The sequence below is a fragment of the Photinus pyralis genome, unplaced genomic scaffold (assembly GCF_008802855.1).
Source record: "Photinus pyralis isolate 1611_PpyrPB1 unplaced genomic scaffold, Ppyr1.3 Ppyr1.4_LG5, whole genome shotgun sequence".
In the NCBI taxonomy this organism is placed as follows: domain Eukaryota; kingdom Metazoa; phylum Arthropoda; class Insecta; order Coleoptera; family Lampyridae; genus Photinus; species Photinus pyralis.
Genome location: NW_022170596.1, coordinates 17,011,773 through 17,037,119, shown reverse-complemented (window position 1 = coordinate 17,037,119; position 25,347 = coordinate 17,011,773). Strand labels below are relative to the sequence as shown.

General features: G+C 35.8%; 3 protein-coding genes across 7 annotated transcripts; 2 read left to right on the top strand and 1 right to left on the bottom strand.

The window, feature by feature from the left end:
- Nucleotides 1–1,233: 1,233 nt before the first annotated feature.
- On the top strand, nt 1,234–7,555 carry LOC116171907. 2 transcript variants are annotated; one of them, XM_031488943.1, is made up of 10 exons: nt 1,234–1,542; nt 2,219–2,371; nt 2,421–2,574; nt 4,543–4,695; nt 4,749–4,984; nt 5,035–5,257; nt 5,301–5,426; nt 5,474–5,655; nt 6,654–6,891; nt 6,942–7,555. In XM_031488943.1, the coding sequence occupies exons 2-10, from the start codon at nt 2,241–2,243 to the stop codon at nt 7,428–7,430; spliced, it is 1,932 nt and encodes a 643-aa protein (XP_031344803.1). In that variant the 5' UTR covers nt 1,234–1,542; nt 2,219–2,240; the 3' UTR covers nt 7,431–7,555. The 2 variants fall into 2 exon arrangements, with proteins under 2 accessions (XP_031344803.1, XP_031344802.1); XM_031488942.1 differs by lacking the exon at nt 1,234–1,542 and having other exon boundaries at nt 1,995–2,371.
- A 2,471-nt stretch (nt 7,556–10,026) lies between these two features.
- Nucleotides 10,027–13,529, bottom strand: LOC116171277 (alpha-1,2-mannosyltransferase ALG9). Of its 4 annotated transcripts, none has more exons than XM_031488025.1 (9): nt 12,414–12,432; nt 12,246–12,362; nt 12,049–12,197; nt 11,815–12,007; nt 11,569–11,768; nt 11,242–11,519; nt 11,043–11,197; nt 10,584–10,801; nt 10,027–10,526 (listed from the first exon to the last, which is right to left on the bottom strand). In XM_031488025.1, exons 1-9 carry the CDS (start codon nt 12,425–12,427, stop codon nt 10,069–10,071), a joined length of 1,782 nt encoding a protein of 593 aa, XP_031343885.1. In that variant the 5' UTR covers nt 12,428–12,432; the 3' UTR covers nt 10,027–10,068. The 4 variants fall into 4 exon arrangements, with proteins under 4 accessions (XP_031343885.1, XP_031343884.1, XP_031343883.1 ...); XM_031488024.1 differs by having other exon boundaries at nt 10,027–10,801; nt 11,569–11,713; nt 11,765–11,768; XM_031488023.1 differs by lacking the exon at nt 12,414–12,432 and adding an exon at nt 13,403–13,529 and having other exon boundaries at nt 10,027–10,801.
- LOC116171278 (YTH domain-containing family protein 3) lies at nt 13,105–24,411 on the top strand. Its single transcript, XM_031488026.1, has 7 exons — nt 13,105–13,333; nt 13,439–13,463; nt 13,513–13,677; nt 17,320–17,445; nt 17,492–17,707; nt 17,758–18,944; nt 23,020–24,411. The coding sequence occupies exons 1-7, from the start codon at nt 13,310–13,312 to the stop codon at nt 23,068–23,070; spliced, it is 1,794 nt and encodes a 597-aa protein (XP_031343886.1). The 5' UTR covers nt 13,105–13,309; the 3' UTR covers nt 23,071–24,411.
- Nucleotides 24,412–25,347: the final 936 nt, after the last annotated feature.

Here is a 25,347-nt window from a genome sequence, read left to right as displayed (position 1 = left end):
GCTTTTTTCTAGGACACATAAAAACAAATGCACACACATAAATATCTCTGGTGTGTGTCAGAGGTGGCTTATTATTGTACTTGTAATCGAAATGCAAACAAACATTACACTAAAAATGAACGCGATTTTAAGCAAAAGGTTAACGGTATCAAACACATGAATCTGCATATGAGGTTAAATCAAGTCAATTTCAAAATCAAAGATTCAGGTCAAATACCCATTGGAACATCCACAGTGAGCGGCTTGAGTAATGCATAAGTGCTAATTTCGTTGATGAGCAGCGAAAGGTTTCGATCTGGTGCATCTAACCACGGTAATTGGAGCAGAGGGTTTATAAGGAATTGCGCTACTTATATAACCCAGTTTTGTCCCAAGATGAAACATACGCCGAGTTCTGTGAGGTCAGAATTACACCTTCTACAAAAGGTCTCCCATATTTTCCGGAACTGGCCCCAGAAAAACTCAAGACCTGCAAATCCCTCGGAATGTTTCGTAGAGAAATAAAAAAGTTTTTCATATGTAACTATGTGGATGGATATGGATGCAGAAAATGCAAACCGTGATATTTTCTACCTTTGTGATATGTGTATGCTTTTATATTTTACACTTTGACGCCTCCTAATGTACGTTGATTGTGGGCCGAAGGAATCGGTAATAAATACAAAAATCAATCCTTAAACGTATTTTTCGCCCCATTAGTGCGCAGTATCAATAATAACGTTGAGTGAAAAATTAGTAAGTCAAAACGGCTTTATAGGTTTTGGCGGCGTTAACGCTTTTCTTCATATGATGCTTTCTAGCGAGTGGAATGCCCTATTGAATTAGTATTAAAGAGTGCGAAAGAAGAATTATTCATAAAGGCAGTATAAATGAGGGTGAGGTACAGTAGTCAAGAAATCTGAGCGGTGCAAATGTCGTCATGCGCAAAAATATTAAATGCGCGCGTCGAGGTTGAAAAATATTATCAAAACGTACCCATGAAATTGAATATTTGAATTTTTATTATGAAAATGATTGCACGTATATGCAATACAACTCATGACCATTTTTTCAAATCTCTTAATAACGTATTTTACAAAAATAATGTAAGACGTAGTATAAATCATCCCATAAGCGCACGTGAGTGAAACAAGGTAAGGGATACCTACCTCTACCCATCTCTCTCTCACAAAAATTCGGCACGGCCCCTGGCAACGGCTGATTACGGGCGATGCCGTTCCAGTTACAGAGTTTGTAGTTCAATGGATTTAACTGTACCAACTTTTCTCGCAATCAGATAATAGTGATTTCTGTTCACTTGGTCAGTAGTGGGGGGAACTGATTGTAAACGAAAAAAACAAAGTGCAATCACTTCATAAATCACTTGAAACGAATACAGCTAATGTGTGCGTCGTTGTAAGTTGTGTATACAGAGTAGAACTTCTCACTACGAAGTTTTCAATGCTTCAAAATTTAAGAGCAACAATATAAAACAAAGAGAAGAAGAGTCGGAGATCGATACATGCGTCGTGTCGTGCCGATGTGTTTACATTTCCATATTCGGTAAGCTGTTTCTAGTAGAATCTAGTAGTAGTAGTAGTAGTAGTAGATTAGATATATAGGTATATATTTTTTAACTTTAATCTCTGAAACATTTCCATTAGTATGAAGAGATCCTGGCTCCTTTAGCATTTCTAATTTGTGTTAATATTGACATCGATGTACGTAACTCAACATAGAATTGCATAATACTTGTATCCTCTTTTTTGCTTTATCACCCACTTTTTTCCACTTAGGTTTTTCTATTTACCTATATGGGTAATCTGTGATTGTATCGACTGCACAATGTAATGTTTGTGTACATATTCTTCACGTTTATTTATTTAACTCTCGAACCTCAGAGTATTGTGTTCTGAGACTCGAACAGATACAAGTTTCTACGTCATTGTACTCTACACAGTTGCCAACTCTTAACCCAACGTTGCCTAACTAGAGTAAGTACTCTGTGATTAACACCCAAGCTTTTTCGAACCGTACTATATAGCACACTGGTGTGTTTTGTGACAACTGACACTGACCCAAACTGATTGAACACTGACCAATGACCATACAAATGTTTGAGTTTATCGAATTGACTTGTTATCATGCTAACAATTACATACTAATTTACACAACTTAACACTGTTTGCGTGTCATCTTTCAGTTATAACCTTCATGAATGTATAAAAATTCCTTTTAGGAAGTTGTAACGTCTTCTAGACATGGGTTTCATACGAAAAATGCAAACTAGGAAAGCCTTATTATTCTTTATCCTCCTTCTGTTCAGTTTTGTAGTTCTAATTAAGCTCAAATCAATTGCCCTCGCAGATGATTACGATCGGAGACTAAAACTGTAAGTATGAGATTGCTGTGGCTCTCAGCGTGAAGTGCAGTATTTGCAGAGAGAAGATAGACGAAGTTATCAAAGAAAGGGCGAGTTACGAGTCATGTAAGCAACCGAATCTTCCGGTTAATGCACCCGAAATGATGAAGTTTGTCAAATATGTTCCACCTATTAATTGCAGTGCTGCTGGAATCGATTGGGTTGTATGTGAAGTAAGTACAGTACTATTAGGGAATATAGAAGTTAGTTTATAAAGTATGAATACTGTGCTGAACACAGGTAAACTTTTTATTGTTTGCCGGACATGAAATTTGATTAGTGTGTTTTTCAAAAGCAGTATCACAAGCTTCAATTTCGGTCTTTTTTAATGTTTATTTATACAGGATCAGGAATCAATACTTAAGTCTTACCTATTATGCATACTCACTTGATATATTTAAACATGATATTATGTAAACAATTATGTTTTCTACGAGGTTTTCTAACATACAAATTACTTCTAGTCACAAATACCTACATAGTTCTGTAGGTCGCTTTCTTTAAATCACGACTTAAGTCAATAGACTACGGTAAATATTGACTTATCTAAAAATATACCTGTTGTTTCATTAAGAAGAGTATGTACTATACCTTGATAACCTGATGTGTAATTGTCGAGGTATTCCTCATTGGATAAATGTAATTTGTGAGAAAATTGCTTCATATTATGGTAATGATAATCATTCTGAAAAAAATCAATTGTATCGGATTATCAAGTCAAGTTGCACTTTATTTATTAAATAGTTTCAGTTAATATTTTTTAGCGTTATTTTCAAGATTAATACACTCCATTAATATACAACCAATCAGCTTGGTGATTACTTCAAATTCTAACCAATCAGATGATTTTTTAAGTGATTCAAAGTTAGGTAGCTTTTTATCAGCGATAAAAATGCACTCAAATTTTGTTGCTTCCAGGAAAAAACTCGATCAAAAGCATAAGATAAAAAATTTTATCACACTTTTGATTTCTAGTTTTTTCCGTCCAAAATTGTTGTGTTTTAAAATAAAATTATCCGATTAAAAATCAAGCTCTTATATATTTACCCCCAAAAAATAGTGTTTATACAGGCTGCGTCAATTAGCAAGCAGTGCAATTTGAGGAGAAACTATATGTGCAGGGGAGGGAGGGAGTTCATTTGCCTTTTGCCAGGGTTGGCAAACAAAAACCCAAAGTACAAAAACAGGATGGGTTTTTTACAAAAACATTTCATTTATTTATTTATTTATTTATTTGTTTTCGTAACAAAAACCCGGGTTTTATAATTTTAGGGTTTTGGCAAAATACATTACATAAATATAACGGAAGAGTTTTCAATTAGACTTCTATAACCTTATAATGATAAATTATTAAATGTTTAGCTTTCTAACTTTTTATAAAGAAGAGGACGCGGACGCGAACGTTTATTTGATTTTTTTGAACCAACATAACCCTAAACTTTTACAGTTTAGCTTTGAGCTGTTTGTTCTATCCTGTAACAGATGGCGTCGCAATAATGCGGACAATAATCATACAAAAACCCAATTGCCCAGAAAAACCCCACAAAAACCTCAAATACCCATGGGTTTTTATTCAAAAACCCGGGTTTTGCCAACTTTGCCATTTGCACGTTTTTTTAAAGCAGTTGTTCTTGTACTATCACCTGGGGTGACCGGCGAGATCACCCAATTTGCGTTTTTTTCGTGTGCTTTTCCATTTAACTTCCCACGTTAGGTGGCTATTACAGTCACCGTTTTTTGGACATTTGAAATTTTTTAAAAACAACATATCACCAAAAAACTGAAAATGTCATTTTGAAATGTTCCTTATAAATTGATGTAAAAGTATTGTGTGACACGTCATTATTTTGTGCTAACGGGAACCGTCCATTTCCGATTGTTTCAGTTAAGCAAAATGAAAACGAAATTTGACATTTTCAGTTTTTTGGTATTTCGGTTATTTTGAAATATTTTTTAAAAAAATGCAAATTTGTCCTCATTTTTGTTTAGAAAACGTTGAAATTTTGACAGTTTACATTAGGCATAAAGGATGTAAGACTGTCAAAAACTTTTTTTTAAATATTTCGTAGGAGCTAAGAAGCTGTTCTGTCAAGAATTTGGCACCTGCCTTAACTTGTCTTAAGTAGAGCATCTCATTACAGAATTCCGAATGTCGAATTCAAGAAAAGGCAAAAGCGATATACGGCCCGATCACATGCTCGTTCACAGATCTGATCCGAAAGGATGACTTTTACTCGGCCCCTGGCGACGTAACGAATACAGACGCCTATTATAAATTAGTAAAGAGTGACGTGGTGAGTGACCTTGATCTTTAACAACATACCGAGATTACTTCGTTTATAAACAGGTGAAAGTGCTTTGTAAAAATAAGGAAGGCAAAATGTGGTCGTCAACTTTGACTGGTATAAGGGTCGATAAGGATGTGACGGAGAGAACGGGTTGGCACTTTGTGCCGAGCGATTCTTTGAAATTGAATGTTTTAATGCTCGGATTCGACTCGCTGTCACGAAATACATTTATTCGTAAATTGCCGAAAAGTTACAGGTATTTTGTGGAAGTCCTGAAAGGAGACGTGCTGAAAGGGTGCGCGCGCATTACTGTAAATTTATTAACAATGACTGAGTGTATTTCAGCTATAATATTGTCGGAGATGGTACTCCTCAAGCGCTTATTCCAATTCTTACTGGTAAAACAGAATTGGAGTTGCCAGACACTCGTAAAAGAATTTCCAATTCCACTACTGTCGACGTATACCCATTTGTATGGAATGACTTTAGAAAGAATGGGTATGTTACGGGTTTCCTTGAGGATGTTCCAGATCTGGGTACTTTCACATACCGCCTAAGAGGCTTCAAGGTAAGTGTGCAAGAATCGTGATACATTAAGACGTGCTTGATAGGATCCACCTACCGACCACTACATGAGGCCATACTACGTTGCTGCTCACCGTGAGTGGTCTCACAGTCCTAAATTATGCGCGGGTGCCGTTCCGCGACATATGGTTATGATGAACCAAATTAAAAATGTGAGTTTTTTTGTTTGAGTTTCTTTACATAATTGGCGAATCATTAGTTTTTTAGTGTGTACAAGTACAAGCCAAAGTTTATATTCGGATTTCACGGAGAGCTCTCTCATGATTCGTATAATTTGATAGGAGCGGCAGATGATGATTTACTTCAATTTTTGAAAGATCTGAACGCCAACAGAATGTTAGAGAACACTTTACTTATACTAATGGCCGATCATGGTCACAGGTAAGCTGTGGGATCTGATTTCGCTCAAACTAATTTATAATTATTCACTATTAACCATACGGATGCAAAGTTATCAATAGATACATTGCTGTGGATTAACGTTGGGCGCCTAATACTTAATACTCTATGTGAGCAACTACACCACCCACAACACCTGTTCAACTAGCTCAAACAAAACAAAATTGAATTTTTATAATTTCTCCTCGTACACTTCCGCCCCCTGTTACAAAAAAATCCCAATTTTGACTTAAATTAATTTTTTAATTTGTTTATTTTTTGGGAGACACGGGAACCTCAATCAACTTCTGAAAATTTCATGGGATTAAGTACACAAATGTTGGACAGAAAAATATGACATGAAAACTCTATCCGAGTCGCACAATGGGTTCGAATAAACACGCAATTAATTCATTAATAATGACATACCTACTTGTATTCTGAAACAGATGAAAAGTAACATAAAGAATGGAGAAGTTCGCAAAGCTTGTGTGGGCAAATTACCCCGCACGCAGACGTTCGACAAGAGAAATAAGAAAATTTTAAAATTAATCAAAATCTAAGAAACTAAATAACCTGGAATTTTTTGAGACTCAAAGTAGTTTTAATAACATAAAATCTTTTCAATTTAAACATTTTAAAATCTCAGACTGCTTTCCTTAAATTATAATAAAATAAAATACAATTATTATGGTGGGGTCCGAGTTAATAATTCCACACAAATCACAGCAAATCCCTTTTTGTTGCTTCTAACGTCTAAAAATAATAATTCACCTCGGAATAAAATGGTAAGACAGAAAAAATGGATATGCAAGAGAAATCAACAACTGTTGCAAACGTAAATTAATTCACTATCATTCTGCCATGTTGCATTATGAGCAGCGCACTGTTACAATACAATAAAGGTGTTAACCATTTGGTTTCAAGTAGTCAAATTTGATATTACCGCAACTTATTCAAACAGGAAAAAATTTCAAGGTGTAACTAATACTTCTCAACAGGTTTGCCAACATTCGTGACACGATCCAAGGGAAACTAGAAGAACGGCTACCTTTCTTTTCATTCACATTTCCTCAGTCATTCAAAACTCAACATCGACAGGCATACAGCAACTTTTTGAGTAACGTAAATCAATTGACAACGCCGTTCGATATCTACTCAACGTTACTGAGTGTAATTCACCTTGGTTCTACAGATGTAGCGGACCTCAAGCACAGATCCATCTCATTGTTTAGCAAGGTTAGCCACACAATTTCGTAACGAAACTATGGTTTCAATTTTAACTTTAGATTCCGCCTGAACGTGGTTGTGCGCACGCGTACATTGAACCGCATTGGTGCGCGTGCCTGGAATGGAATCAAGTGGACGTCACGAATCCCATAGTTGGGGAGTTAGGAGATACGTTGGTGAACACGATTAATAACTACACCAGCGGACAGCGCCACTTATGCGCAGTGCTGTCACTTTCAAAAATAATCTGGGCTACAAAAATGAGTCCTAACAAAAATCTTTTGAAATTCAAAAAGAACGCAGACATAGACGGTTTTGTACCCGATTTAACTTCGAACATGAAGGTCCACAAGGATTTATACCAAATCAAGGCAATGTTAGTGCCCGGAGAGTCTCTCTTTGAAGCAAGTATTACGCATGACATTAAATCGAATAAATTCACTCTGAGCTTGAGTGACGTTAGTAGGATTAATATGTACGGTAGGCAAGATGGATGCATTGAAAATGAATTTCCCAACTTAAGAAAATATTGTTATTGTAAAGACTGATAAATTTTAAGTAGGTTTAACAGAAACGAAAACCAAAGCTGCAAAGGTTATACTAGACAAAACGCATAATGAGGCACATTCCACTATTCTTTATTAGAAAATAAATATTACACTTTACGGTGCAATTTGACTTCTGTTATTTTATCGACTATGATAGTCTCCATATGCAGTATGAGTGGTATACAGGGTGGCCCAACTGAAAGTTTTCCATTCCGGTAGCTTCCATACTCTAATGGTAAAAAGTCTCTCTTTAAAGGGTCAATCTAGAAAACCCTAAAAAAACATTGTACATATTGTATTCACCTGCAGAAGATGAAAGTGTTGAATACCAATTATTACTTCCAGAATACAAAATTATGAACTAGATGAATTCAAACTGCATAATGAGAATGGATGGTCCACCATATGGAATATGTCAAATAATTTATAATTTGGATATCTGATCGCTTTTGTTTATAAACCTAATTGTTATTTTGTGTGCCATAAGTAATGCATTATTTTTATACAATCCAGAGTTTTGTACATATATTTAACATGTAAGTATTGTAAAAGTAGTTGATATCATCACTTGAATTTTAAACTGTTAAGCTGGACACATACATTGTTTGTTGGATTTACTTATCCGTTTGGTATACAGGATCTGTGAAATTTATTAGTGTTACATATCATTACGAAATGATATGGGTACGTGATTCATGGAAGAAATGGCAAACCTATATGGTTTGGACTATGGCCATGATATAAAATAAAGAGAGGTGTATGAACTACTGGTTAATTGCGAAGCAATATCATGCTTGATGCCATTGGCTCAGTCTATCACACCTTTCTAGAGGAGATCTATGGGAGTCTTTTTTTTACGAAAGTCATGATTTCGCGCATTTATTACAAAACGCAGGGCAAAATGAAATAGAACGGAAAAATTTTCCAGAAAATAAACTGTCCCACAAAAAAACTCAGTTTATCAATGATCATAATTCGTGAATGGTTTAAGACTTATGCCATTGTAGAATTTTTTATGGAACATTATATGGGCTGTCATTTACATCTCAGGTCTTTTTCACAGCCTTTGCAAGTAAACCTGTTGCCAAAAACCACTTTGAAGTCTATACAGAATTTTGAGATAAGTGTGTGCTATCATAATTTTGGTAAGAAAACTGCATGATTCACTATTGGAAGTGTAAAGGATTGAACTGATTTTTTCATCTCTCTTACAGTGAATCGACCATAAACAGGATTCACTTTGTTTTTATACCAAAGGTAGGGAGTCCATACGCCTCTCTTATTTTTTTTCAGAAACACATGTTGGCTTTCACATTCCTGTCATTGGTGTTACTCCAAGTAAGTAGAACAGCTACGTACTGGTTATGATTCATTATTCATTTCATGTATATTCTCGATGTTGAACTGTAAACTGGGATTCCAACCCAGTTTACTAGTTTGAGGAGGAACTTGAAAAAACAAATCACCAATAATAAAAATTGGCATCAAAATAACATTTTGCCTCAAAATTTTACAGTCACTTGGTATCTTCGGTAGACAATATAAACCATCACACCTTGTTCATACTGGAAAATTCTCTACATGAAGTAGAATGTATTGTAGTTACCTACATTTTTAACTTGTCAAGGTATTTTATTACCAGTTACATTAGATAATAAAATGTGATATATCCAATAGGACTACCTAGTAGTCATATGTATTAATGACATCTCCGATCATCATGTATCGAATACCCTATGGTCTTTATTCTATTGAATTTGATGTACTTCTACTTAATACATAATTTTGACCAATCTATTTATAGCCTACTTTGTATAACATTTTATACTTAAGGAGCAGACTTGCTCTTCATCAATAATGGTCACTTCAAAATGGCATCTTGTAAAGTATTTTTGATGCTCTCTGCAAATGACAACTGTGACTTATGTTTCTTAGTGTGAAATTAACTGTGACTTGAAGCATTTCTATTTTTATGAACTCTTTATATCATTTACATTTATTTTTTAAATATTATACTGTCAAAATGTCTCATATTAACTGTTAATTTTATTACCAAAGATTTGTAATAACTGTCTTGAATAAAAGGGTTTCTATTAGTAATGTGGTTTATCACACGAGGAGTACTACTCATAACTGGGTTCAAAATGTCAAGTTTGAACCGAATCAGAAGCCTTTGCCAATTATCGTGTTCACATGCAGACATTATCGACTCCCTTACTTGTTACAAGGGGCCTCCATAGGTCAACTTTGCACAGTTTGAACCAAATGGATCTAAAAGTTTTCCTGTTATCGTGCTCACAAACACCAACAACTCCCCTAAAAACTTTGCTCTGCCGATTAATAAACATTTCGTTTTGCGTAAAATATCATATTGTGTATTATCTCATAGGTCATATAGGTAAACATGTTTTTTTTTTCTTTGCAGTGAGAATGAGCCATAACATATTTGGAAACTGTATACAAGCGTTAAATTAAATGTCTTGGGGATTTGATGCTATCACCGTTAATAATAAACATTTTGTTTATTGTTTGTTGAAGTAAAACACTTTCCAATATTTGCCTTAAATTTATTATTTTTATACAAAATGTACAAAAATTATGGTCTTGGAATAATTTACAGTAACAAATCAGGTACATATTACATAAATTTACCAATTCTAGTTGCTTGCAGAAGACTAAAGTTGCTGTAATGTATATAGCGATCACTTAAAAATGGAATGTAAAATGCTCTAAATATAGGATTAGATTTCTCTACATTTAAGAATGGCAGACTCTTAATTACAGTCCATTTATCACGTTTTTTGGAATATCTCGGTTCCAAGTCACTCTCTCTTTCTAAATCTAAATCTAACAAGAAATGGCATTTATTTACGTCGAAATACAAACTCGTCTCCTCTTGATTTTGATCATTGAAATGTTTATGTATAATTGTGGTACCGTTTTCGTTCTCCGAGTACGGGGCCGGTAAGATACCTTTAAATTCGGATTGTATAAATCGAATGTTCCACTTGGTGTTCGGCAAAAAGAACGAACTCGGATAACGGTGCCAGTCTTTACCTAGGCAGACGTTCACCGAATTTGTATTGACAAGCTTTCCTTCGGCGGGAAAATGATTGAGTTCCATCATTAGGTCAAAGGGGGCGTGATAATTACGGTAAAGTGAAAATATTCTTGATATTCCTAGCAGACTCGACAGCGTAATAATTCCCACCATAACGACGAGCGTCGATTCTAGATAGTGGGTTCCGCGTGGTATTTTGAATATTTTTATTGATCTCAATAAAAATAAAATGCGAAAACATAATTTTTGTATGACATCTACGGAAACTGCTCCTGCTAAACAGACCATGGGATACACGGGAAACAGAAACCTGAAATGAATAAATATTAATTTCTCATTTGTTGTTTATTGCAGCACTCTACAGAACAAGATCCCCACAGATTTTCACAATTCAACAATTTAAAATTTAGTGAATCAAGTGATTCTTAAAAAAATAAAACAGTTGGATTACATTATGCGCATATGCTCTTTTGTTTTCACATCAATCATGACAGTTGTGATCAGGTGGTAAGCCTCAGAACTACACCCTAATTCAGTATTCTTTCACTTACCTCTCTTCTTTGTGGGGTTGAAAACAAAATACGCCCAACCACAGAAAAAATGGCAACAGTGATACACTGTGAGGTAGCATTAAGGTACTCTTGCTCTTAGCTGGCACAAAAAAGTGCGAAAGTATTAACAATACAGGTGACAGAAGAGCAAGTATCTAGAAGAAAAATTAGATATCAATAAACATACTTAGATACCTACCCAAACTATATTAAAATTCAAAAATCCATTAGTGATGTAAAAAGAAAATGGCTCGGTTCCATACAAATTAGGGCCTCCTCCACCAAAAATGTTATACTTAACAATATTCCAAGGGGCAATAACCAATTTTCCGAAATAATTCGTATCAATCATAACCATAGGTCCTAATATCACTACAGCCGATATTACAGACCACTGTATAAAGTCTTGATATAATTTCTTCATTATTATCATGTCAATTGCTATGGGAATCCCTAACAAAGCAGCAAATGGCCAACCTGAGAAAAACACTTTAACATCTACGGCATGCATGATTCAAGAAAGTACCTAGAAGTGAGCCTAAAGCAGTCATAAATACAGCTAAAGCATACTTTTGTTGCCACCAGGCGGCACATGCAGATGCGAAACCATACATGGCCCAACTAGACGGCAGAAATGCCGTGCTAGAAATGAACATCCCCGCCGAAAATATCTGAAAGGCTAAACATAAACGGCCTACATGTACACCAAATTCCCTACAGACAGCCCTGAAACATAAAATGCAATTACTAGGTATAAAGAATTGGGGCATACTTGTAGAAGAAGACCTCCGCAAACGAGCAGAGTAGTCCTAATAAGCACCGAATGAAATAAAATATTAGCAACGGATTTGGTTGTAGTAGCTTATGGTAGATAAAGGCGGGAATCGCATGCACCAACAGGTAAGTGTAAGATCGCAATCCGAACTCCGGACTGTACTCCCACGTCTGCAGACCCTTACCGAAAACTAAAACAGAATAATAACACAGATATACTTCTCCTAGATACCTAAATAGTGTGTTGGCTCCCAATAGTTGTAAGTCTCATCGCAGTCGGAAATGTGCGACCAAATTGCCGAACAGAATCTCGCCGAGAGTAGCGCTTTAAATGCGGTGTCTCCTCCGGGATAAATTAAACCTCCAGTATCTTCGACTTTTCTATGGAAAAGTCCTTGATATATTTGAAAATAGCCGATTTATACCTACTTTGGACGAGTGTTCGTGGCCTTCTTATTGTGAGTTTCCCTCTTGTGTTCCTTTTTTGAACTCTGCTGCGAGGCACTTTGTCTAAGCTTCAAGGAGGGTGGATTTCTTACCATATTGCTTTAATTAAGTAAATTCACACATTTCAAAATAATTTATTTACCACATTACATAACCTCAATCATTAATCTATCTAGATCCCACAGGGTGATCCAAAAGTTCTGGTTTAGTTGCAATTTTAGTAAGGTATGTTTACTTCATGTGAAGCTTTGATCATTGATTATAAATTTAATCAATGCTTATAGTCATACTGGTTAGTCTATATTCAAAGATATGTATACAGAGAATCGAGTTTAATGAAAAACTTAGTCTGCTTCTGAACCCTCCTAATCTCGGCAGCTTAGAAGTTACATATAAGAAGGAGTACATTATTTTCTCCGAAATATTCTTATTCACATCATAAATAGTTTACTTGATATTGAAGCAGGATTCCCTACATTGTTTGCAAGAAATAGACTAGGCGATTTTTGCCTTAACACCGCTACATACAAACCACCCGCCGGCGCTTCAATTTATGGGGCACAATCACATTATATGATAACGATAAAAATTCCCTGTATGTCTAAATAGTTATAGTATAGCTTCAACTCTCAGCCAAACCATACAATGAACCCACGTGTGCGGATCAAATAAATACATTCAATTGCAATGGACTATTTAGCATGAAGTCATTTTTTTGTATCCTCCTTGTAGTCCTTTTTCATATTTAAATTTGGTATATAGCCAACGCGCAGAAAATAAAAACCCCACAAAATGGCAGTTGATTTGATTAATCTGTCTAAACGTTGGCAGTTCCGATGCGCATAAATAATGCGCAAACAGTGGGTACTTAACGCCATTGTGAAGTGATTGACTTGTTACAAAAACAATTAAATACTTTACAATTAATTAAGTAAAATATTATTATAAGTGCGGTGTTAATAAACTAATTGTGAATAAGTGATACTGTTGAAAAAGTGGATTATTTAAGCGAATAAATTTATATTTCTAAGTGAAAAGACTGGTCAATGTCAGCAGGCGTGTCAGATCAGGTAGAGCTAACACTTCTTAGATTTCACGATTTTTATTAGGAATCCTTTAAAATCTATGCCCAAACTTACCCTCCTCATTTTGTTTCATTTGGTGTGTCGGTGTAGCGGATGAAAGGACAAGGAAACCAAGGTACGTGGTATTTTTAAAATATCCTATGTTAACCGATTGCACGTTACAGTGTCCAATGGCACTAAGGAGCAGTTAGGAGCTGGTGAAGGAGCAAGCGGTTCCGAGGAATTTGAGCCATGGCGATCACAACAACAGAATTCGGCGGCACCAACTGCGTACGGCACATCGGTTCCAATTTCAAGCGCTACAGATATTTACAATATGAGCACTGCAGGTTTGTTTATTTACTTTTAATTGGGAGGAAAACTTGACATTTTCATCGGCGTCCGTTGATTAACATTTATCATCTGTTAATGTTTGTGTTGCTAGATAATAAATTCGAAGGTAATACTTTGGACCACAATGCATAATTCAACTTGTTGAGATAAAGTGTTCAAATAGTTATTGCTTCCACCTCAGTTTGCTGTGCCATTGGAATCTATTCTTAAAGCACACTTGACTTATGTGTGCTTTTTGCAAGGTATTTAACAATCTTAAGAAGGAATGAAATGTGAACATACTAATATCGAAGAACCATTAGATATAAAAAGATTCATTGAAATTCAAGTACGTGCTTACTTTTTTTAAATTACGGAACCAACCAGTAAGGGACTGTACTGACAAGATTACAGGCTTCTGCAACGAACCCTAAGGTTATACACAACACTGTCATTTGTTTATTAAATGACATTTGTACTGTCAATTTTCAACGGATTATTTTCATAAACATACTTAATATGCTTTACAAGGATGTTTTTCTGGTTAATAGTTTAAATAGGATTCGACCACTGTACTCGACTACATTACTGGCCGTGTCTAAACTCGGCTTTAAGCTTGCAATGCAATGAATTGTACTTTAGTTACTTTTTCTAGAATTGTTTTGCCCTTTTCAGAATATTCATGTATTAATTTACATTGAATGTGGCCGTTATTAATTGGTTGAGAGTAGCGTCAAAAAGTTTTTTATCCCAAATTTCATTTTCTTTCCAAATATATATAAATGGACAAAACGTTATTTTCGAGGTTATTTTGTAGAATATCATGACAACTAGATGTTCATTTGTTTTTTTGATTCCAGCAATCTACTTTTGAAAATAAATGGTTCATATACTTGGCTGCATATTTGCTAATGTAGTCGACTTTGTACTGCCAAAAACAATGAAGTTAGCAATAGTGCCGGATTTAGTTGTGTTTGAGTTGTGTTCTTGTCATGGGTCATCATTTCACCATACGCGCATAGTTAGTTCATTGTTAATGTGCAATGGTGGCTGTACACGAGGGGGAATTGACTTGATGGCGCCCAGATGGCTATTGAATATGAGCCGGATCAAAAGTCTGGTTTCCGAATATGAGCAAAGTGGCAAAAAATTCCCCTACTGAAAATCGTATGCGATTCTTTGTATCTTGTTATTTTACTACTCTGGTCTGAACTCGAGGTTGAAGGACACTTTATCCTAATGCTACTGCCACTAACAAAATTTTGTGAGGTAACTGGCCATCCAACATCCAGCAAAGAGATAATTTTTTGGACCACCATTTTTGAAGTTTCACCCAATGTTGTTCTATCATAATACAATAACAAAAACAAAATTTCCATCAATCCATGGCCTACTATTTAAAAACAGTAAAAAATAAAGTTTTAATTTTTGGTTTATGGCTAACTTTTAAAAAAATATATGTTCCGATACATCAATCTAATAAGGAAAAAGAATAGGTACAAAAAATGATACACAGATATACAGGTGTTGCACGAGGTTTTGCATTTAAAAAATACCAATTTGGGTCAAATCTTAGAAACAGAGATCGAAACATTTTTGTTACTACACCACTGGATTGTACGTAAAACTCTCTACAATAGGCAGTTTTTACCTGTTTTCTATCTTACATGGGTAGTAAGATATGATCTAGTGTAGGATATGATAACATCCCAAAAAGTCAAACTTTTCGTTTTCACCCTGTATCCCAGAACCAAACGTAGTTAGATTGAATCTGTTTGTGGTCCAGGGCCGCGAAAGCCGCAAGTCTCTCTTGAAAAACAGCTGAGATACACCGCAGTCTCAACTAAAATAGGAAGAAGTTAAACAAAAAATTCGCCCCTTTTATAGAAAATAATAACCGCAAATCGAATTTAGCGCGCAAAGTTGGGTACATCACGATGTAGAGGTGTAGGTTATACGTTTTATTACCAAATATTGTTTACAGTGTTTCGTAGATTAACCCTGTTGATCTTAAGCTCATTCCTCCTTTAAAAACCTCCACTTTCCACGAAAACTCCAAAAAAATTAAGAAACATTTACTGAATCAACTTGCTTATTGGTGGTGGTGCGATAGTTTAATGCCATCTCTTTCTAATAAAAGCACACTAATCGCTTATGTCGAACATGTGGGGGGGGGGGCAGAATTCCAAATGTTGGTGTCTCAAAAACAGAGTGTAGGAAGAGGATACTTACAAAGGGAAAATGGTAGATGTTAATCAAGCGCCTCCATTGTCACCTTTAATTAAGGTACCATGAGAAATAAAACCAATCCCCCCCCCCCTTTTTTGTGTATTGCCACAAAAGATTTCGAAATGTTTTCTGATTGTATTCTTTAATCAATCATATATTGCCCTTTGTGGAAGTGTTGTATCAAAAATCTATAATCAGATAAACGCGAGAACAAAAAAGGGCGGCATAACCATCACAGCATATGAACTGCGAGGCAAAACCCAACGTTTGCCACGTCAAGCGGTGCAAATACGGTAAATCGTAAGTAACACTCAATGGAAAGCAGTATTCAAAAGCCAAATTTTAATCAACAATGAATTGTCTGTACAAATCAGCGATAAGTATATGAAAGCATAAACGTAATGGTAACTACCTTACAAAATGCAAATAAGAATAACTAAATTTCGCACACGCGAAAACATAAGAAAATCAAGAGAGGGAAAATACAGAAAAGAACATTCTGATGATTTCTAGCGCCAAAGAAAAAGCTATAAAATAAAAACTCTACCAGCTACAGCAATCTTACATGAGAAATACACAGATGGCGTAGGTACTACTACTACTTTAAAGTCACTAGATATAGAAAGTACCGCAATCATCTGCCATTTTTGGGCAAATTTGCTGCCAACTTAAAAAAATTGACAAATAAAATCTGAATAGCTGTCATTTTTTATAACCTAACTTCATAGTACTGTCATGTTTTATAAAAATATATGCAAATATCTCCAAACAGGTGGAACAATCCCTAACATTAAAGTTACTAGAATCTGGTAACTTCTGCCATTTTTGAGCAAAAATTATGCGTTCTCTCTCTAACACACGAGCCCAATGGATTGCGGTACTTTCTATATTTACTTACTTACTTAAATGAAATATAAAATTTGAATGTTGAACCAGAAAGGAAACAAACATGCGAACTTGGATTAGATGGTGGGGCAAGGATTGAATCTTGATCACTTCCTTGCGAATTCAGTCTCATTTTTAGTTGCTGACTTGTAATTATTGACAATATATACCCCTCACATTTCATGTGTTTTAAGTAGTGTAACTGATCGCCACTATACGTTGTTAAACACACCTTTTACATCTATTTATATAGAACGTATTTCTTCTTAGAGGTGAATTTTGTATATTTATATATGGTAGATATATCTATACGAAATAATTTTTGTCAACCTCTTGTAACAGAAGTTGTAGATGATTAATAAATAAATAATGACTATATTGATTAATTCAGTAACTCGTATCGCTAGTAAACATGATCATCAATCTTGAATAATGACAGTTCAATGAAAGTATTTTTGATGCAGTAATTAGCTTTATTTAATACTCTGACAAGAGATAAATATCAATTGGATATCACTTCTTCTACATTCAATTATTTTTCCTAGGTTATTATGGCAGTGGTGGAACATACCCTTATCAAGCGTACGGTGTGGGAGATGGAACTTGGTCGAATGGAACAGACGGAATGACATTTCTAAGTGGTTATCCTCACGAATCATATTCAATGGATGGTAGGTGGCTCATTTTGATACGGATTTTGTATCAATTTATTTGTAGGTATGTTCGGTCCGTCGACGACATTTTCCACGCCAACAGCCTTCGGTCAGCCATCTTCCTTCAATTATTTTCATAGTAATGGCGATTTTAACACGTGGGGAAGTCAGTTGGGGCAAAGGAAGTTCGATGATTACTATCGGGATCCCCAACGCATGTACACTCAGGCCATGCCTGACTCGACGCTCAAAAGTGTTGAACAAGCGATGCAAAATTTAGGTACCACGTAAAACATGCATTAACTAACCGTCTAACTTTCAATCATTTAGATTTAAAGGGCTCATCGACTGACGGTAAAGACTTAGTATCGCAACCAAAAAAAACACCATCATGGGCAAGTATTGCTGGCCAACCTGCCAAACCACAATTGACTTCACAGACACAGGGATTAAAGAAGAAAGGACCAGGCATGCCTCCAGGTCCCATTATACCTGGAAAACACAATATAGACATCGGAACTTGGGATACAAGCAAGAATACCCCACCCCAACTTCCAATTGTCACAAATACAGTCCCAAAATCTATAGCGCCCGCATTACCAGTACGTCCAGCTTGGAACGGGCCGCCGACCAACCGGCCTCCGCCAGCAGCTCCGCGTCCAGGACCGCCACTGCAATCGTATCAGCCCCAACCCATGATGCCTCCTCACCTTCCACCTCCAGTAAGTGTGCCCGCAGGACCTCACGTGCAGGGCTTGATGCCACCTACGGGCCCCATGCCTGTTCTGGTTACCACCCCATCTCCCTCGCATCCGGTGTTAGATGAGCTGCGGGGTAAAAACAACTATAACCCGCCAGATTACGACCTATTGGCTCCGAATGCCAGATTCTTTGTGATTAAGTCTTACTCGGAAGATGACATACATAGGAGCATAAAGTACGAGATTTGGTGTAGTACCGAACATGGAAATAAACGGTTAGATCATGCATATCGTGAACGCGAAGGTAATGGTCCAGTGTATTTGTTTTTTTCTGTTAATGGTTCTGGACATTTTTGCGGAATGGCACAAATGATGTCATCAGTGGACTACAATTCAAATAGCTCTGTGTGGTCTCAAGATAAGTGGAAGGGACAGTTTAAGGTGCGATGGGTATATGTGAAAGATGTGCCTAATGTACAATTGCGACATATTCGTCTCGAAAATAATGAAAATAAACCGGTTACAAATTCTAGAGATACCCAAGAGGTGCCCCACGCCAAGGGTCTGCAAGTGTTGCGCATCATGCACTCGTATCGACACTCCACATCAATATTCGACGATTTTGTACATTATGAAAAGCGGCAGGAGGAGGAGGATTGTCGTAAGAGTACCGAGCCGCCAAATCATAGGGACGGACCGCGCGAACATAAAGATAGGGGGGAACATCGGGTTCGTAACCACGATAGGGAAAATGATAGGGACAATCATCGTCCTAGTGGTCATCGCAATGTTGATCATCATGTTGTACATCATAAGGTACGTATCTTATGTAGTAAAATGTTATCAAGTTATCTTAGTTTCTTCAGTATTTATGGGACTGTGACCGTGGTGTACTTACCACGAGTTTTCTAAAGTTATATTTACTAAAATAAGCCCATTTGCTGCAAAAAACCTTGTACAAGATCAATTTAGAATAATAGAAAATCAAATATAAAGTGCAAATAAATTTGTCTTTCAAATTTGCACATTTAAATTGCTTAACTCATTACCAGTGCAGAAAAAATAGTGTATAAGCTGTGAGACTAAAGTGAGCTCTAATCCCTTGAACTTCTCTCAGAAGTAAAACACACAGGGGAAAATCGAAGTGGATGTCCATAGGATATCGGATGATTTGCGCAAGTATCTGGGAATTTTTGTAGGTATCCAAGGAATATCTGTGGATATCCAACAATATGTCTGAGGATATCTACAGACTTCGGTGACTATCCTCGTCAATATTTCAGTATATTGACTTGTACAGGGTGTTTCAAATTCATGGTTCAGCATTGGAATCTCTGCAACGATGAGAGGTACAATGTAGGTTAAATTTTTCTTAGCTTAAACTGTCAGAAATGGACGGTTTCTGTTAGCACCTTCTATGTGCACGCTACGACTTTCTTATTTCTGAATCGCGTCGAATCTGCGGGGCGGATTCATTGCAGTGACGGAGGCGTCCGTTACAAAGTTCAAGTTCCCTAACTGGTAAAGTAGATTACAAATTATTATTATTTAACACAGAATTATGATCACTTAAGCAATACTTACTCGATGTTATACTTATATAAGATAATTCACCACCTAATTGACGATACTCAAACCCTACATCAATTAAAACTTGTAACCTATCAAAAATATTAGACAGCAAAGAAGTTTTGAAATTGTTATACCTTAATGTCGTACATCACATCTAAAAGCCCCATTATAATAAAGGGAAAGGAACGCTTACCTTGATGTTCAAACGGTATAGCAGATAAGAAAATTACTAAAGATTAAATGCACAGTATACAAGACAAAAAATATCAAAAAAGATCCCCCCCCCTAAACCAAGCTCGTTTTATGAGAATCCCAAAATACTGGAAGAGAACGCTGGATTTTACAGCTCGCCCGACGAATTCACAAGAAGGCGTTCAATAATTAAAACTTCTTTAATTTCTCGGCTTCTAATCATCATAAACATCCGGGACCAGTCCCAAAACTCGTGCCAATTAAGCGCACTTCATTTGACACTAGACAATCTAATGAGACGAGGTTTTCTGCAACACAATTAATTAACTACGGTTAACTATACTCAACTAAATGGCCTGGCTTCAATTAACATCAATCGCGTTCTGGAATCCCGGAATCAAGCAACAGGTCACTTTATCAGGGTTATCTACGTCTAAACGAGCATCCTTGCCAGTTTCTATCCTAGTTTTAAATTAACATAGGGAAACTCAAATCGGCTAATAATTAATGGAGCTGAAATCCTAAAATATTAATTTTTTCCTGTTTTCCCATACTGAGAGCTGACAGATGCTATGAAAATAATTTACATATCTCTACGCCCTACGGGAACGGCTACAAACGGCAAATTACTTACAGTATGTTGATTTGCTTATCTGCGGTTAAAATGGCGCTACAAATTAAAGCCATTACTTTTATCTTCTATTTCCAACTCCTATAAAAGCAATACATAGGTCCGGAACTACAATTTCTCGTAATAAGCGCCCATTTGAGTTTTGTCAGAAGTGGTTCCATCAATGTACTGTGTGCTCATTCTGATTTAATTCCTGTACAAAAAAAGATGCTTTGTTACAATTTGACCAAATGCTTGCTTTATTTCCCTCTACCAACCACTTCTTTAACATACCTAATTGTTTACACTCTGTATAGTTACCAGATTGGCGGCCAATATCCAATATTGACAAAGTAGGCTGATATCGTGACATTTATCGATCTTCATAAACAAACTGATTTATTCTCATATTTCAAAATTGTTTTTTTTTTTTACTTTTTCTGTCTTGCATGTTGTAAACTGTACAGTTGCTACTGTTTGAGATTAGTCAAACCAAACAAGTGCAATCAAAGTTTTTGGAGGAGTTAAAAATGGGAAAACCGTTGCCCAATGTTCCTAGCGATGGAACGTACTTAACATCTTCCTCTTGCGCATCAAGACAATATGTTTTCCCAATGATGAAGAAGTTTTATTACTAGTAACGTAGCCATAGGGAGAGCATGGTAGACTTTTCTTGCGTTTTTCTTCTTTAATGAAATGTATACAAGCGGGAACGATAAAATTTAAAACTCCCAGGTATATTAGATCACAATATTTACATAATATTTAGGAACACCCTGTATATATGGACATAAAATTTGGGTGGGCGAGGCGATATGAGTAAAACGAATTGAATACTCTAAATACTAATTTCTGTGATCATAAATTTGAAAATTTAAATAGGACATCCTGTATATTTTTGAATTCTACAATTTTACAGCTGGTAATGTATGATCAACAAAATTTGGAATCAGGGAAGGCCGTTGAAATTTTAGGCCACGTCTAAAGGTAAGTTCATAGCTCTCCGTTCATACGTTTCCGTTTGTCCGTTAGCCAATCAGAAGACAGCAAATTTTTAAATCGTACGTCGTCCGTTTACGACGGAAAAGTTGGTTGAAGTTGAACATTTACGTTTCCGTTGGTCCGTTTTTAACAAGAGTGAGGTTATGTTTGGTACGTTAACAGTGTTCGCCTGTTCATTCTTCACGGTAATAATCAGATAGCAACGTGTTCATACTTTCGTACCATTTTTACATACTGAAAATCACAAAGGGTACAGTACAAAATAAAATTTAGGTTATGGTTATACGTTGCAAATGTACAATGTGGACGGATTGCTATGAACCTTAACAAAATGTACTATCCGTTTGACGGATCAACGCAACGGATGAACGGAGAGCTATGAACCCACCTTAATATTAATTAAGTTGACAGCTGGGGTTCAAAGGTTACATTAAAAATGAACTACAATTACATGTGACCGATATATCTATCTCCCTCTTTCAGGGTCAATTCGAGTGACTTTTTTGTTGATCGTACCTTTTTTATTGGGAGTGCTGTAGAATGGCAGCTAAATTGCGATACGCTAGTAATTTGGTAAACACTAAAGTGGCATAATGCGACATGCACATGTTTCATGTTTTTAAGTAACACAAATTACCATACGTTTGCTAACAATCTGATACCAATGTAATCATCTGTGGTCGCATCGAAAAAGACGCATTTAGCTCTTTTTACTTTTGATTGCTTCATGCTCAGCACCTTGGGTTTAGGGGACGCCAACATTGTCCCATTCAGTACTCTGGCGCTTCGTCTCTGGGTCGTATTCTAATGTCCATTGTATTTCATTAGTGATAATATCTTGGTCTAATATTAATCACCTTCAATTTCCACACATCCCTTCAATTCACTCGTGATCAACACTCAATTATTACTCCCTTGTCAGTAATTTGGGAACCGGTTTGGCGCTCACCTTTCGCATGTTGAGTTTGTCAGTAACAATGTGATTCAGAACTGTTTTTGGGATGTTCAAAGTGTCAGCAACTCGACACAACGGTCAAGAACGTAAGAATCCATGCTTTATTACATTGAAGGAATGGCATAATAGCTCTCACTCAACCAAATAACAAAAATTTTGAGAGAACTGAATGGAAAATTGCATGGCCTTATGAACAAAAAGAAAACAATGAAAATTAGTGAATTGCAACACATAGACAGATTCTAAACCGAGAGAGTTTGTGTGTTAGTAGAATCTGACGGGTAACAGCGGGCCCTGGTTACGGGAGTTCCCAGCCTATAGTTTAGAGTCAAGAACAATCCCAGCATTAGGTGTCGTAACTCTGTGTACCGTTATTTACCACCCCGTAAGGTGTAAAATTTCTTCCAAATGCAAAAGCATTTAGATTCTCCCCCAGAAAATGACAACATTTGTAAGGTTGGTTATTATAGTATGCAATCAAAGGTTATTACAATGTACAAATATATGAAAATAAATGCTGGTTGCATTCTCCTGTTTTAATTGAACTGTACTGATTGCAGGAACGAGGAGAGAATAACAGAAGTCGAGGAGGACGCGGTGGTCGTAATTGAAATGGACAAGTACTGTTATGCCTGATGTTATGGGTCATATAACATCGATATATTATAAGCATGTTATTTCATCACCTAGATGTTTTTAAATTGGTTATTCTGAACTTCTGTCTGCATGGCTGTAGTTTAGTGGACCATCCCTTTTATCTCCATTAATTTTTTGTTTAACGGAATTCCTAAGTTGCTTTATTTGCTTTTTGTGATCATTGTCAGTATGGTTTAAAAGATAATGTGAAGTGATGATGCCTAAGTTGGAATATAGGCAAGATATGTTTCAACTCCGTCACATTTTTTATGCAGTGTTAACTAAACGCTAACTTATGTATAAAAGGAAAATTATCAATTAATTCATATGTGTGGGATAAGAAAAAACTAAAATGTTCATTTAAAACTATAAAAAATCTGGTATATGGATCAACTATAGTTGTAATACGCCTAGCAGCCCACTGTTCGGATCGGGCTAGAGACACAAAGGAGGATAGTGCAGTGCTCATTTATTTTAAACAGTTCTATGCTCGAGTGAACTTCTAATAAATTTAAATATATATAAATAAATAAACTTTGTGAGGTAATTGTTTAAATCGAGTGTTGATTTTTCTGGACTGATTTGATCTGCCGCGGTGGCCAAGTGATAATGGACTGGCAACGAAAAACATCTCCAAAATTCTCCCCATTCACCGTATTTGAACAATGATGCTGTGAAAGTGACTCTTATAGCTCGGCAATATAAGACTAGCAAAAAGAACTATCAACAAATTGGCTAAATTTTAGTTAATGAACGAACAACTGGACTTGTTTATATACGTTGCAGTTTTTCAATTTTGTAATATAGGAGATGGAAATGTGCAGTCTATTAGAAATATTTGTTGAAACGATAATATAGTTTAATTGAACTTAATTAATATTGTTGGACCACGCAGTGTTGTGTTCATTTTGCTATAAGCTTCTACCCTGTCAGTAATTTTATTGTGTAATCTTTTAATCATTTTGTATACTGTAATTAAGCATATTTGTTATATTTCTTAAAATTTTATATAGAAGCGATTTGTATAAATATGTAATTAACATTCTTTTTATTGTTGTTATAATTGTGCCTAGCGAAAATTAAACAAAATGTACATTATTAATAGATCGATGAGCATTGTAGTGAATTCTGATTAAGGTTAATTATTATCGCGGAGGAACATAACATTGTGGTCCCAGCAACTATTTTACTCTGTGCCTAATTAGTTAGACTGATATAATGATTGTAATAACGCTAATGACAGATCCGAAAAGTGGGCATCTTCCTGATAGCTCTATTCATAAAACGTCAGATAGAATAAATACATTTTAATTCAATGTGTTTTTTTTACCTTATACATTTGTAAAGAAAATATACTGTTACATTGTTAATCCATTATTTTCTTTTCAATATATATTACTTTGTCGCTATGATCTTTATTTATTTACTTCGTTTCATACTTCTGCATTATACAAAAGCAGCGGGTCCATATGTGATGAGTGGGGGTTGGGAATTTGTATTTCAAAAAATCATGGCAGAAAATGTAGACAGTTACTGCCATTATTACTTTTCCTCGCCCATACATGAGTAGGTAAAGTATTGTTTTCCTCACAAAAACAGTCCTGTTGTTGATAACTCAAAATTTAATGGGACAAATTGTGTACATTTTTCCAGACACCTATTCATTTTCAGACTAGTAGACGGTATCCTTTCGATGATTTTATTTATGATCCGATTCTACCACAATTTTAACATGCACGAGTTTTTTCTCGGGAAACATTGGACTATCATTATTATTAAACTTGTGAAAAGCTGCCCAAACCTGGTATAGTGGTTTGGGTTGGTAGAGCAGCCTTGGCTGAAACCCCGCCCACTTAAAAGTAAAGACCCAAAACAAATTTCACTAATCAGAACTTCGTATCTGAAATTTTCTGTTTTTGGACGTTCTCTATGTTACTTCCTCTCTTCCTCAACCCCTGACTAACTGCTTTAGTATTTTTCTTATTATCCAAGATATTTACTTAGGACTTTTGCATTCGGTAGTTTATAGGTCTGGTACCTGAATCAAGAAAAAATTGCGCATGCGCAACATCAACTTCATTGTTTATAGAGATTTTTTATTTGACATTACAGATCTTTCTAATAAAGACAAGCATATTGTAAAAGTCAGATGTGCGCATGCGCAAATTACAGAGATATTTTTTTAAAACTTTAATCGAAGATTCTTCTTTTAAAGACAAACATATTACTTATTACAAACATCAGGTGAGCGC

Coding starts and splice junctions, on each gene's coding strand:
- LOC116171907 (XM_031488943.1), top strand. CDS start 2,241: ATGGGTTTCATACGAAAAATGCAAACTAGGAAAGCCTTATTATTCTTT. Junction 5,258..5,300: donor ACCGCCTAAGAGGCTTCAAG/GTAAGTGTGCAA, acceptor CGTGCTTGATAG/GATCCACCTACCGACCACTA. Junction 5,656..6,653: donor ATGGCCGATCATGGTCACAG/GTAAGCTGTGGG, acceptor ACTTCTCAACAG/GTTTGCCAACATTCGTGACA.
- LOC116171278 (XM_031488026.1), top strand. CDS start 13,310: ATGTCAGCAGGCGTGTCAGATCAG. Junction 13,464..13,512: donor GAAAGGACAAGGAAACCAAG/GTACGTGGTATT, acceptor TGCACGTTACAG/TGTCCAATGGCACTAAGGAG. Junction 17,446..17,491: donor CGAATCATATTCAATGGATG/GTAGGTGGCTCA, acceptor ATTTATTTGTAG/GTATGTTCGGTCCGTCGACG.
- LOC116171277 (XM_031488022.1), bottom strand. Junction 12,198..12,245: donor GCCACGAACACTCGTCCAAA/GTAGGTATAAAT, acceptor ACTTTTCCATAG/AAAAGTCGAAGATACTGGAG. Junction 10,802..11,042: donor CAACCCCACAAAGAAGAGAG/GTAAGTGAAAGA, acceptor TATTCATTTCAG/GTTTCTGTTTCCCGTGTATC.